Source organism: Sarcophilus harrisii, chromosome 2 (assembly GCF_902635505.1).
Source record: "Sarcophilus harrisii chromosome 2, mSarHar1.11, whole genome shotgun sequence".
NCBI lineage: Eukaryota > Metazoa > Chordata > Mammalia > Dasyuromorphia > Dasyuridae > Sarcophilus > Sarcophilus harrisii.
This window is the reverse complement of record NC_045427.1, coordinates 306,014,798-306,028,779: the sequence shown is the minus strand read 5'-3', so window position 1 is coordinate 306,028,779 and position 13,982 is coordinate 306,014,798. Positions and strand designations below refer to the sequence as shown.

At 40.7% G+C, this 13,982-nt stretch overlaps 1 protein-coding gene across 2 annotated transcripts in view; it reads right to left on the bottom strand.

Annotated features, from left to right (window-relative positions):
* LTBP2 (latent transforming growth factor beta binding protein 2) overlaps positions 1-13,982 on the bottom strand; it is a 183,917-nt gene that overhangs the window by 29,418 nt on the left and 140,517 nt on the right. For both annotated transcript variants that reach the window (XM_031952523.1, XM_012547766.3), the window contains exons 10-16: positions 13,563-13,685; positions 12,117-12,281; positions 9,944-10,159; positions 7,627-7,646; positions 5,158-5,197; positions 4,843-4,953; positions 1,288-1,416 (exon numbers count right to left, since the gene is read on the bottom strand). In XM_031952523.1, the coding sequence (XP_031808383.1) occupies positions 1,288-1,416; positions 4,843-4,953; positions 5,158-5,197; positions 7,627-7,646; positions 9,944-10,159; positions 12,117-12,281; positions 13,563-13,685 (804 nt within the window). The remainder of the gene's footprint in view (positions 1-1,287; positions 1,417-4,842; positions 4,954-5,157; positions 5,198-7,626; positions 7,647-9,943; positions 10,160-12,116; positions 12,282-13,562; positions 13,686-13,982) is intronic.

Genomic DNA, 13,982 nt, shown 5'->3' with positions numbered 1-13,982 from the left:
CTTTCTAATTTCCCTATTACTGTCATGGGGATCATAATCCCCCTCCAGTTACCTAGCCTGGCAATCTAGGTATCTTCCTCAACTATTCACTCCCACTTAACATATCCCATCCCATATCCCATAATCATAACCCCCCTCTCGCTCTTTCATCTATATCCAATTTGTGGCCAACTCCTGTTGATTTTCCTCTGTGCCCTGTGCATCACTCTGGTGCAGGCCCTTATCACCTCATGTTTGGGCTATTGCAAGAGCCTTCTGATTGCTCTCCCTACTTCAATCTCTCCCTACTGTAGACCATCCTCCATGAAACCACCAAAATGATTTTCCTAAAGCACATGTCTTCCCCTCACCTCATTCAACCAACTGCAGTGGTTCCCTATTACCTCCAGAATAAAATAAAAATTCTCCATTTGACTTCATAACCATAATCATAAACTTTCCAGCTTTCTATCTTCCTTCCTTCCATATACTCTATGATCCAGTGATACTGGGCTATTTTCCATTTCTTCTTTTTTTGATTTGGTTTTATTTGAGAAATAAGTGACTTGTTAGTCACTTAGTTAAATGATTGAAGCCAGATTTGAATTTAGGTCCTTCTGACTCCATGTGCTCTGAACCATGGTGCCACCTAGACTTTGCTATTTCTAAAATAAGAAACCCCATCTCTAAACTCTGGGTATTTTCCCTGACTGCCCTCTATGCCTAAAAGATACTTATTTTTGCCTCCCTGACTTTTTTAGCTTCTCTAGATTTCAACTAAAATGTTACTTTTTGCCAGAACTCTGAGCTAGTGATTTCCTTCTGAGCTTACTTCCAATTTATCCTGAATAAAATTGGTTTGTATGTTATCTCTCCCATTAGAAAATGAGCTCCTTGAGTACAACTTTTGGAGGGTTTGTTTTTGCCTTCCCATTGCTCAGCACACTGCCTGACAGTAAGCATTTAATGAATGCATGCTGACCAGCACACACTAATTGCTTAATAAATGCTTATTTTTGGACAAACAATTACTTTGCTAGAGATATTCAAGATCAGGCTTAAAAAACTCTGTAATGGGTCAGTTAACATTCTGCTCAAAAGCAGGTTTCTCTGAATCACCTTAACATTATACATATTTACCACTCAGACACTTGTGTTCCTGGATAGAAAATGTCCCATCACTTGTCACAGGGCTACTTCCCAACACACCCCAAACACCCTGGACCTGCAGCATTGCCTCTGGGATGCTGAAGTGCTTGACCCCGTTCCTCTCTCTCATCTTTCATTTCTTGGAGATCATTGGAATACCTGTACAGTAAGCCTGGCTGGGATGCAGCTGGTAACCAGGGTTACAGACACAGCTGTATTTTCCTGGAAGGTTCACACAAGTTCCTGGACCACAGACATCTTCAGCCAGAGTAGCACATCTGTCATTGTCTGAATAGAACCAAAGCAGAGTTGACTGAGTGCTTAGGGAAGGAACCAAGATAAGCAGAGTCGTTCTTGTCTCTACGCCTGGCTGTAATACCTATAAAAGGACACTATACGCCAGAGTCTCTGGAAGGTAAAAAGTGAAATTCCTACTTACTTCTACAATCCTAGAAATTCCCTTTTCATTCCAGTGGTCTTGTCATTCAGCCCCTATGACAACCCAACCTCTTCCCAGGACTACAGTTCAAACCCTACCTCAAACACTTTGCAACTTTTATGATCCAGGGCAGGTTATTTAACCCTATTAACCTGTTTTTCTCAGCTGTAAAATGAGACCATTGGACTCCATGGCTCCTAATATCCCTTTTAGCTCTAAATCTATGATTCTGTGAGCCTCTCTTCTTAGCTCCATACTTAATTCTGCCAAGTAAATTCCCCTTGACCTTTTTCTATCTACAGATGGAAAAGTTTCCTCTTTCTGTAGAAACTTCTTCATAGCACCCTTAGGTAACCTCTGTCCTCATGACATTCCTGATATGCAAAACATCAGTGCTGACCTCTTCTATAATTCTCAATGCACTCCCTCCTCAAGTTCCATATTTCCCCCACCTTCAGACATAATAATTTTTTTATATTTATTGGTATAGATCTTTTTGCTTCTCATAATACTTTCCTAAGAAATTCTCACAAAAGAAAATCCAGTGAAAATGGTGGATTAGGCATTACTATTTCCATTTTATAGAAGACTAAAGTCTAGTCATACAGAAAGTGAAAGAGGTGTTTGTTAAATTAGTTATCTGACTTTTTTCATGATCCTTTTTGAGGTTTTCTTGGCAGAGATACTGGAGTGGTTTGCCATTGCCTTCTTCAGCTCATTTTTACAGACAAAGAAACTGAGGCAAATAAAACTAAGTGATTTGCCCTCAGTCACACAGCTAGTAAGTGTCTAAGACTGGATTTGAACTCATGAAGAAGAGTCTTTTTGATTCCAGGCCCAGCATGCTATTTACTGTGACACCTAGTTGCCCTAAAAAAGCTAGGATTATACTTTAGATTTCCTTGCATTGTATAGTATAAAGTTCATTTACCATGGTCTGCTCCATGCAGAGCTTATTTTCTTATTTTATTTTATTTTTTGTTGAAGCAATTGGAGTTAAGTGACTAACCTAGATAGGAAGTGTTGTGTCTGAGGCCGATTTGAACTTAGGTCCTCCTCACTTCAGTGCTGGTGCTCTATCCACTGGACCATCTAACTACCTCACAGGGTTCATTTTGTAGCAAATTCACTTATGGTTTTCCCCAATACTTTCTCCAACCCCCACTCTGACATAAAAATCCTTTGTAGGCCAGAAATAACAGAATACTGAAGTTTTATGTCCAATCCTCTTTTTAGTTCTATTTTTGTATCTGGAAATGCCCATCTCATTTAGTGTTTGCTAAGTCAAAAAAAACTTTTTTTAAGTCAGCAGAATAGAAACTGGCTTATGTATAATGTGATCACAGACTATTTTCCATGATGAGCCCATCTCCTACGCTAACTTCCAGAGGTCAAGGCAGTTTGTACAATAAAGTCTGAGCTACAGCAGTTTAGAAGTTTATTGGGATTTCCCAGCAAAATCCTAAACCAGCATTCAGAGGGGCTTGGGACGGGAGGGCACGCAGGATACTCTGAGTCAAAGGGAGCTACCACCAGCATTGTCTCACATGACAAAGTTGGGCGGAAGGGCAGACTGGCTGCTAAGAATGGTCTGACCTAAGTCTCATCTCTGCAAGAGTCTCTGGAACCAAATCCAATGATCTTTATATATGTTGCTCAGCTTCTTGCTAGCAAAACTCACCAAATCATGGAGCAAGAAAAAAAGGGACTAGAGGAGAGCTAGCTAGTGAAGGAGGAATCACTAGAAATAGTGTGAAAGTTGGAGCTTCAGCATTATCAAGGGGAGGAAGCGCTCATCAGACACTTAAAGCTGGACTCTTCAGGACCCAAGTGAGAGAAGGCAAAGACATTCCATGCATTTGGACAGTTCTGTGAACTGATAGAATGAGTTGGTAATGAGACCCTCTCAACCTGTGCATGAGGAAACTACTTCTCCTCCCTTCTACTCTAGGGAGATTCTTCAAAAAACAGGCAAGTTGAAGTAGGGTTTTCAACCTTAATACCTCTAGGAGAAGCAGCTGTTATAGTTGACCAGTGGAGTTCCTATCCCACGCTAGACACTTACTAACTGGGTAACTGTAGGAAAATCACTTAATTTCTGTCTTAATTTCCCCACCTGTAAAATGAAGTGTTTGTCCCTTTTACCTCTAAATCAATATGCAATAAACACCTATGTAACTTCTTTCCAATATGCCATGTTGTTTCCCTATGAGAAGAGAAGCAAATTTCAGTGTAGTACAAAGAATCATAACCTTGAGGAAGGGAAGCTCAATGGGAAGAAAAGATGTCAGGGTCGGGTCACAGGTGGATAGGAGGAGAAAGGACTGGTTTTTAGGGGAAAGGAAGTAATTCTAAGACAAGGCTAAAGGAAAAGCAAATATGAAGGAAAGCTAAGACAGGGATCCATAGAAAGGAGAGAGAAAGGGGAACCTGAGCATGGCAAGAGTGAGACAGTATGGTATGTACACACATACACACATGTTGTAAAAGCACCATGACAACACTGGACATCTCTGTTTGAATTAAACTCCAAACAAAAAAGCTATTGAGAAAAGCACATTCCAGAGAGGTAGATTGCCAAAGTTTCTCCCCCTTTCCTTCCCCTCCCACTCTCCCCGAAGTCTTCTTGGGTCATTACAGACCAGACCCTAGAAGCTCAGAGGGAGAGAAAAGTACAGACTCTCAGACAGTTAAGCAACCTTGAAACAACAGAACCGCTATTCTCCCTAGTAAACAAGCTCTCTTCAGGGCCACAAGGCTGGAGCTGCTGCCAGTAAGACCAGATGACTCAATGTTCACTGCAGCAGGAATATAAGCCAGGTTTCCCAAGGGGACTTACTTATCCTCCCTTTCTGGGAGTTTCTCTTAATGTCTCCAAAGAGATCCTAATATGCCCCTTCCCCATAGCACCTGAGGAAAACTCTAATCCCCTTACCCCTGCCCATCTCCCTCACCAAAACATTTCTGTTTTTCCCTCTCTGTCCATCCCCTAAATCCCTCACTCAACACCCTGGAGCTGACTAAAGACACCAGATGTGCACTGTATCCCTAAGGGAGATCCCATGCTCTTTTCATTCCTGAGCCAGGAATCCTGAAGGCCTGCAGAGAGGAAAGAAAAAGACTCTTCTAAACCCTCACAGAAGTCGATGAAGCCTGTCAGATTCATCCATCAGGTTTTAGAACGCAGGTGCTTTCCCTTTGCTCCTTGAAAATAGTCTGACTGTCTGAGTCAGACAGTCCCAACTTATTGTTTTCACAGGGACTCAGACATGTACCTTTGTTCAATGTTGAAGCCACACTGGGGAGGGATGTATCTTTTTCTTCTTCCCGAGGATCTGGGGTCACCTGCCCAAAGAGTGGCGGAGATGGCGTTTCTATGGCAGGTGCTGTAGAGGAAAAAGTGCACCAGGAACCATGAAACTAGGTTCCTGAGGGACTCAGATGCCCACCACAGTTGAGTTGTTGAACATGATCTTCTTCTCTATCCTGCTGTCCATTATTCTTGAGCCTCCCCAAGCTTTCCTAAAGAGTCCAAGTTTCAGGCTAACTTAGTTTTATTCCTTCCCTCTATTCCCCAAGGAGACACTTACCCAGGGACCCAGCTGGCATAGAGTCAACAGTTGCAGTGATCTGTGGAGTTCAATTTTAGAGATGAGAAGAGATCAATTCTAGCATTTCTATGATGGGAGTTGGTACAGAGGGAAAAAGGTTTCAGAAGGGCCTTTCTGTCACCAAATGGAAACTTTCTTCCTTCCATTATCCTACTTATCTCCTCCATTCTTCCCTGGTTAACTCAAAAGAAGATACACTTGGACAATTCTCACTGAGGCTCCTCTTCAAAATAGCCCAGGCCCAACTTTATTTATTTGTCCTTCAACCTTTCCTTTCTGCTCTCCTGCATCCATTGTACAGATAAAGAAACACACAGGGAAGCAAATTTGCTTTTTCTAAATTCCAGAGAAAATCAATAGTGGAGACAGAAGCATATGCCAATCTCACATGTCTATCTGTACCACATACCCCTTAAATCTTTCCTTCTTTTTTTTTTAAATCACTGAAGTTTTAATAGTTTGCCAAATATATAGTTAGTAGGATTATCTAAATATCACTTAAATTATTTTTTATCTTGTTTTTAATTAAAACTTTTTATTTTCAAAATATATGCATAGATAATTTCCAACATTCACCCTTGCAAAACCTTGTATTTCAATTTTTTCCTTCCCTTTCTCCTACCCCCTCTTCTAGATGGCAAGTAATCCATTATATGTTAAACATGTGCAACTCTTCTATATATATTTCCACAAATATCATGCTGCATAAGAAAAATCCAATCAAAAATGAAAAAAATAAGAAAAACAAAATGCAAGCAAAAACCAACAAATAAAAACTACTATGTTGTATCACTTAAATTATAAAACTGGTATCTATAAAATAATGAATACAAGTTACATATATATCATCAACCCCTATAGTCCAGTACATTTTAAAGGAGACATATATTAAACATTTAAGTAAGATCAGCTTACTTTAAGATCAGCTCTTAGTGTTTCTTGAAGAAAGCCTCATTAGCCCAACAATAATATGTGTAATCTTTCTAATGAAGGAAATACAGCTCTCACTTCTTAAGAAACTAAATCTCATCCCAGTCCAAAAATACTCAGAAGAGAAATCAATCCAGGATACCTGGCACTCTCAGGAAAATCATAAAAATCATACATTCATAATTGAGGCAGATCTTGGAGATTTTCTAATCTTAATTCCCTAATTTTTCAGGCTCAGAGTTAAGTGATCTACCTAAGGTCAAAGATGTAAATGGCAAGAGGTGGGATTCAAATTCCAGCATCTTTTACTGCAAATCCAATATTCTTTTCAATATGCCATGATGGTTTCCTAGGAAAAGGAATCGAATCCCTGCAAGGAGGCACTGAATTAGAAGGCCCACTTAATGGAGAGAGAAGATGGTAATAATAAAGAGAATAATGAGGAACAGGGCCAATGGTGGGGGTCCAGGGAGATTTGGAAAGAATGGGAGACAGTACTGGTATCCAGGCTAAAAGCGAGAATTCAAAAAACAAGGGGTCACCATCAGATGGTGAAGAAAAGCAAGGCAGAGAAAGCCGAGATCACAGCAAAGAAAGGAAATGGTGGCGTGGGAGTGGGCAGAGGATGAAAGGAGAACTTAGCCATAGCAGGGGTGAGAACGTTGAGTCCTAGTTCTGGGAGGACCTGGAAGTAGAAATATGGGGGAGGAAGGATCAGGGTGCAAGGAAAGGGTGTGGATTTAGGGAAAAGTATTCAAGGGTCATTAAGGAAAAAACCATAAAACCATTAAAGGAACAGCACATTAGCCACATTGGAGGCTAGCAAAGAAGCTTTAGACTAATATAACTTCATGTTTCAGGGATACCATCCTTGAAAGATATCTACTTACAACTAAATTCCTGATGGGGAGGGGTGTGGTTCCCCCCCATAGTGAGAAGAAGCTTTCATTCAGTGCCCTTCAGAACCCATCTTTTCAGTCTTCTTACACCTTATTCCCCACATTCCATATTCTTCAATCCCTATGACATTGAGCTCCTGACTATTTCATGAACTAATCCTAAATGCCTCCCAATTCCCGACTCCCACCCATTTCTCAAAGACAGGAATTTTTTGTGGATCTCCCCTATGCTTAGAATGCTCTGCCTCCTCATCCCTGCCTACTGGCTCCTTTGACTACTTAAGTGTCTCCTAAAATCACATCTTTTGTAGGAAGTCTTTCCTAACTTCACTAGTGCTTTCTTTCTCTAATTATTTCCATTTATCATGTACGTATTTTGGATATATCTGTTCTTATGTTGTTGCCCCTTTCAGATTGTGAGGGTAGGAACTGCCTTTTGCTTCTTTTTATATCTCCAAAGCTTAGCACAATGCCTGGCTGTGAGCACTTAATAAAATGTTTATGACTGTTCTAGCTGTGCTAGATCTACATAGCCCTAGAATTTACTGCTTGCTCACACTCCCCATCCCACTCCCCAAGTCCATACAGCTTAAATTTTCTAGCTAGGAGAAGTACTTACCTGGCCACCATCAGAGTCACCTGTAAAGAGAAAGGTGAATGTCAGCTCAGGTGGAAGTGATATGGATTCTGATCTCACTTGCTGAGATGTTCCCCCAAATACTTTCCTCCTATGTCACTGAGCATCTGATAGCTCCTTCACTGCTAAACTTTTTTTTTTATTATTGATTAACTCTTATAGATGTAATGACCATCCATGATTTCAGAATACTGAGGAGAAAGCACACTAACTACCTCCAGACAAAGAGGTGATAAAGTCGTGATACAGAATGAGATATACAGTTTTTGGACAAGGTCAGTTCAAGAATTTGTTTTGCTTGACTGCATATTTGTTCCTCCCATTCCTGACCCCACTTAATAGTATTTTATTTTTTTCCAATGACATGTAAAGATAGTTTTCAACATTCACTTATATATGCTTTTGAGTTCCAATTTTTTCCTCCCTCCTTCCCTTCTTTTCTCTAACTCATCTCTTCCCAAATTTCAAGCAATCTTCAAACTGCATATTTGTGACAAGAGTGTTTCTTTTTTTCTTCAGCTGAGAAGTGGGAAAGAGAGGGGAGTTAGGGATAGGATTCCCACCTCCACCTCCAAAATGAAAAGACAACAGGCCAGAAGAAATCACAAGAGATCAGCTTTGAAAATTACATGATGAATTATATTTTAAAAAGAAAAACAAGTCCTACATAATAGAAATTCCGAGTTTTATGTGCAATTTCTCTTCATCTCCCCTTTCTTTTCTATATGTCTATAAAATATAAAAATGCTCATTTTACTTGGTATTTGTTTCTTAATTTTAAATGTTATTTAATTTATTTATTATTTAAAATTTTTTACTTATTTTAAAATTTAAAAAATTAGAAAAAAGTTTCTATTAAAAGGTGTTTATTTCCAATGTGTCCAATTTCCTCATTATCCACTCTCACAATATTTTGCATTTGAAGTTCAGCCCCAATTTCAATTGTCAACTAAAACTGTTCTAAGGCCACTAATTTCTAAAGCCAATGACCTTTCTGTGGTCTTTGTTATCCTTGCTTCTGTGCAGCTTCTGAGCTACTCCCTACTATTAGATATCCTCTCTTCTCTCGATTCAGAGCTGCCATAAGACCTTGGGCTTATTCACCAACCTTTGCTCCCTAGCCTTTCTCCAACTTCAAATGTGAAGAAGATATAGAAAGTTATGCTGACCCAGTAACTTATTGTTCCAAGCCCCACTTGACTTTTCAAGCTCAGTTGGACTCTAGTCCAGACTACAGCTTTTGTATTGCTTGCCATTCTGCATGCTGGTATTCCTACTTGTTAAATATCACATACCTGCTACCTTAAGAAAGAGCTGAGATGCCATGGCCCATCCCCTTTTGCTGATATGGCTCTATTTAAATTGTCTTTATTTTATTTTGACAAAAGATGGCTCCATCTTGAATCCCTTGCTAATCTCCAGGGACCAGCCCTTCACTAGTTTGAGCTCTTTTAATTCTCTTTTCCTGTATTTTGCCTCCTTAATCAGGGAGAAAGCCCAAACAATCTACCTCTTCTAGATGTCTAACCTACCTCAACTTCTCGACTTCCAGAGATTCTTAATTCAGGTCTCATCTACCTAGATTCTATTGAACTGACATCTCTCTGACCTCTGGCACCCTGTCTGTGTAGCCATTCTAGATCAGTTGCTCTCCTACAAATCTGGCACAGCCTTCTCCCAATGGCACAGGTTTCAGGAACAACATGTCCAGTTTTCTCCAAGATCCACCAAACCAAAAATCTCTGGTGTCAAAAGTAACTTTCCATCAGAAACTCTAGTACTCTGTCTACTGAATCCTACAGCTCATATTTGTTTTAGGGCAATAGATACTAGGCTCTGACTCCATGTCAAAGAAAAGTATCATTTAGATTACCAAACACTAAAGACCTGATCCAGCTGTTCAGCAAATGTAACAGCTTCCAGCTCTGGGAATTCACTAACTAGCATTTTCTGGCAAGAATTGGGGGCATAGCAACAGAAAAAATGCTCTTCTTGGTTGGGCTGGCATGAGAAAGAAGACAGTGAGGGACTGCTGGAGAGCTTTCCCATCTTCCCTAGGATGTGACCAGATCTCAAGGTGAGAAAGGAAGAAGCTGAACAACTTTTTCTGAGGAGGCTGGATAAATTCCTGTAAAGACAAGCTAGGAATGTTTCCAAGAGGAGATAACTAAACACTGCTCTTCCCATCTTTTTTTACACAGTTAGAATTTGGACCAGAGGAAGTGCCCTGACACTCAAGAGGAGTAAGTGACCCAGGGAATCCTACCTGCAGACCCAAAGGCTACTGGCCCCACTTTACCTTTGGCAGAAGTGGCCACAGCTTCTGATTGGCTGGCTGTCACTTCTCGAAGGGGTTGCCTCCCAGCCGTCCAGATTAGAGTCCCGTTGTTTCTCTCCCCTGGCTTTTCCAAGCTCCTAGCCAGCTCTTCCTCCTCTGCTTTCCTCATGGACAGGCGTATATCAGAACTGGAATAAGTGTAACCATGGCCAGCAGGACAGATCTCTCGGAAGCTCTCTGTAAGATAAAAGGTAGGTGAGTGATTAGAGAGGGGCCACATTCTCAATTTTTATTCCATCTACATTCATGAAGCACCTCCCATATGCAAAGTATTGTGAGATAAAAGTCCATTTATTCACTTCGGCTAGTAAGACTTGCCTACATTTTGGCTAAGCCAATGAGGGAGCCACCTTCTTTATAAAATTTTTTCTAATCTATTCAATGAAACATAGGATCTTAGTTACATCTGTGTACTAGAAGATCTACCCTACTTAGGAGAAGGCTCTGGATATCTGCTAGGTCTTGTCATCTGATTTTAAAACACTGGCAGTTACTGGGATGAGGGCATAAACATGAAAGTCACTCAGATTGGACTGTCCTTAAGAGCTGGACAACAACTTTTTGGGCATGAGAGTATATATGATTTGTGGGAAGAGAGGGAGAAAGCAAGGGTGCAGAGAGGGGTGCTTGCTTCAAGCCACAGGGGAAAAAAAACTATTTTAAGTAGGCTGTAGTTAAGTTGGCTTCCACAAAGGGAAAGAGGAAAGGGAAAGGAGAGAGATGAGAGAAAGGAAGGAGGAGGAAGGAAGGAAAAAAGGAGGGAAGAAAGGAAGGAAAGAAGGAAGGAAGGAAGGAAGGGGGAAGAAAGGTAAGGAAAGGCACTGTGTTAATTACTTTACAAATGATATCTCATTTGATCTTCACAATAATAATATTAATAATGGCAATAGCTGACATTCATATATGATTTAGGCACTGTGCTAAATACTTTATAATTACTATTTCATTGGATCCTCACAACCAACCTACTTGGTAAGTGCTGTAATTATCTCTACTATCTCTAATCCAGGAAACTGTGTCTAACAGGTTAAATAAATTGCCCAGGGTCACACAGCTAGTCCTAAGACTGGATTTGAATTCAAGTCTCCTTGACTTTAAACCCAGCACACTATCCACTGCCCTGCCTGAATTGTAGAAATAACACACAGATTGCACATTTTAAAACTGGAAATTGATTTTTTAAATTCTATTTTTAAGATTGAAGCTGGCAAGTCCAAACTCCTTATCTGGGTAACTCTACCCTTCACCAGCATTTTAGAGAAACTTGCCTAAAGGCCAGTCTTTTGTCTTGTAATTAGATCTATTCAGGACTCTATTCTAAGGTGAACTGAATCTCCATCCTAGTAGTGTCTACCTTGGAAATCTCTTCCTTTACCAACTTAACCCAAATTCCGGTAGATTCAAAGTCATAGCAAACTACACCCACATCTACCATTATCAACTTCCATACCTTGAGGATTACTCTATCTACTGATTTTTAGGAATTCCTTCCATTTCCTCCCTCCTGCCTTAGAGAAAGCAGAAGCAAAGGAACAAGCGTGGCACAGTGGAAAGATTACAGAACTCTTTCTTTGAAATTGAAGTGATGGAACCTGAGTCCGAACCTCAGCTCTGACAGTTATTACCTGTGGGATTGGGTGAGTCTCAGGGACTTAAGGAGCTGTTGGGTGATTCTGAAACACTCGTGTTCAAATCTGGCCTCAGATGCTAGCTATGTGACTCTAGGCAAGTCACTTAAGTTATGTCTCTCTTGGTTTCCTCAATTGATATAATAGTATCTTGTTGTGAGGATCAAATTAGCATGGTGCCTGCCACATAATAAGTAATAATCCCTCTCTCTTTCCTTCCTTCCTTCCTTCCTTCCTTCCTTCCTTCCTTCCTTCCTTCCTTCCTTCCTTCCTTCCTTCCTTCCTTCCTTCCTTCCTTCCTTCCTTCTTCCTTCCTTCCTTCCCTTCCTTCCCTTCCTTTTCTTCTTTTCCTTCCTTTCCTTTCTTCCTTCTCTTTCTGAGGAAGGATATTGTTATCCTTCTCAAGAAGTGTCCCCCTCCTTTGTTTGAAGCTAGAGCTGCTGGATATTCAGGTGGAGTGGAGAGAGAAGTCAGGGAGTATAGGGAATGCACAGGGATTTGGTTACCTGAGCCAGGTAGAGGACACTTCTCACACTTCTTCCCCCATCCTTTTCCAACCCGGCTGCAGCAGCAAATCTGCTTGGTGATCCTCTGGGCTAGGGGCAGTGTACATGTGCCTGTCCCTGCTGATCGGAAGCACAGTCCCTGCTCCATGGACACGGCTTTATCAGCTAGAACAGAGAAGGAATTAATTTGTCACAAATGAACACATTGGGGAAATGATGATGGTGATCTCCCTCTTTTTGTAAGGGAGCAAGTTTCAGTAAGAATTTTCTGAGCACCTGCTCTGGTCCCAGTACTGTACAAAGTAGGTAAGTAACACAGAAGTGAATATGCAGTCCTTGCCTTCAAAAAGCTTACATTGATGCTGAATGGGGAGATCATAGTTACATGAAACCATTCTAGAAGGCTGTGCCTAGGAACTGGTGAATGGATATTAGTATTGTTTTCAGTTGTGTCCTACTCTCTATGACTCCGTATGATATATGTGTGTACATACACACACACTCACATATTAGCAAAGGTACTGAAGTAGTTTGTCCTTTCCTTCTCCGCTCATTTTACAGATGAGGAAACTGAGGCAAACTGGGTTAAGTGACTTGTTCAGGGTCACACAGCTAGTAAGTGTCTAGTAAGACACATCTTCCTGATTCCAGGCTCAGCACTCTATCCACTGTACAACCTGGCTGCCGCCTAAATTTTATGGTCTTACTCAAATGCCACTTCTTCCTTGATTCCCCCATTGCCCAGCTGGAAGGGATCACTCCTAACTCCTTATTTCATGCATCTAAAACATAGCACATATTGCATTCTGTTACTGTAGTGGTGTTATCCCTTATCTTCCCCCCACTCTCATCCCTCTACCAGATGATAAAAAGTCAAAGGAATTCTTTTGCTTGGCAAATCATAGGATCAATTAATTAATGAATTTTGTGATGAGGGAAGGTATTCATAGGGAGTAGAAAAGAGCTTTTGAGTAATTTTACATTGAGTCATTTGGAGCTTGGCTGGTTTTCAGGGGGGAAACTAGACCAGGCTTATATAACTGTCTCTGACAACACCAAAAGAGGGCAACATTATCCTGTTTTATTTGGCTCCTTTCTGCTTTTGAGAAAGAAGTCCCATCCAGGCTAGTTGATCTGCTCTTTTGTCTGGTTCATACCTTGAATGTAGTGTGATCCCAACTGGCTATTTCATCCCACCCCCCACTCCAAGTCACTACAAAGGGATACACAAGAATATATGTAAATGTTTGCATGTGCATGCTCCCTCAGGGAAACAATGTGCACACAGATTCACACACTGAAACAAAAGTAAACAGAAGAAAACCGTTACAGAGACACAAAATTACAGGTTCACATGCACTAGAGGAAACAATGTTGTGGGGATGTTGCTGGTCTCTGGGTTCTCAAAGAGCACCACCCCAGTCTCCTCCAGCTGAGGGCACTTACACACACAGTGGCTTCGAGATGGGTCCAACATGTTGCCCGGCTTGCAGGTGCAGAGGTAGCTGCCCCGGGTATTCACACACTCAGCATCTTTGCACAGTCCCAGCAGAAGGCATTCATTGATATCTGCAAGAGGCGAAAAAATTTTTTTTTCTAGTAAGTGTATTTATTTTTAATACACATTGCTTTATGAATTACGTTGAGAAAAATCAGAGCAAAAGGGAAAAACCATGGGAGAGATTAAAAAAAAAAGAAGTGAACATTTATGTATTAAGTTACATTTGATCTCCATAGTTCTTTTTCTGGATGCAGATGGCATTTTCTGTCCAAAGTCTATTGGGATTGCCTTGGATCACTGAATCACTGAGAAGAACCAATTTTTTCATAGTTAATCATCTCACATTCTTGCTGTTATTGTGTACA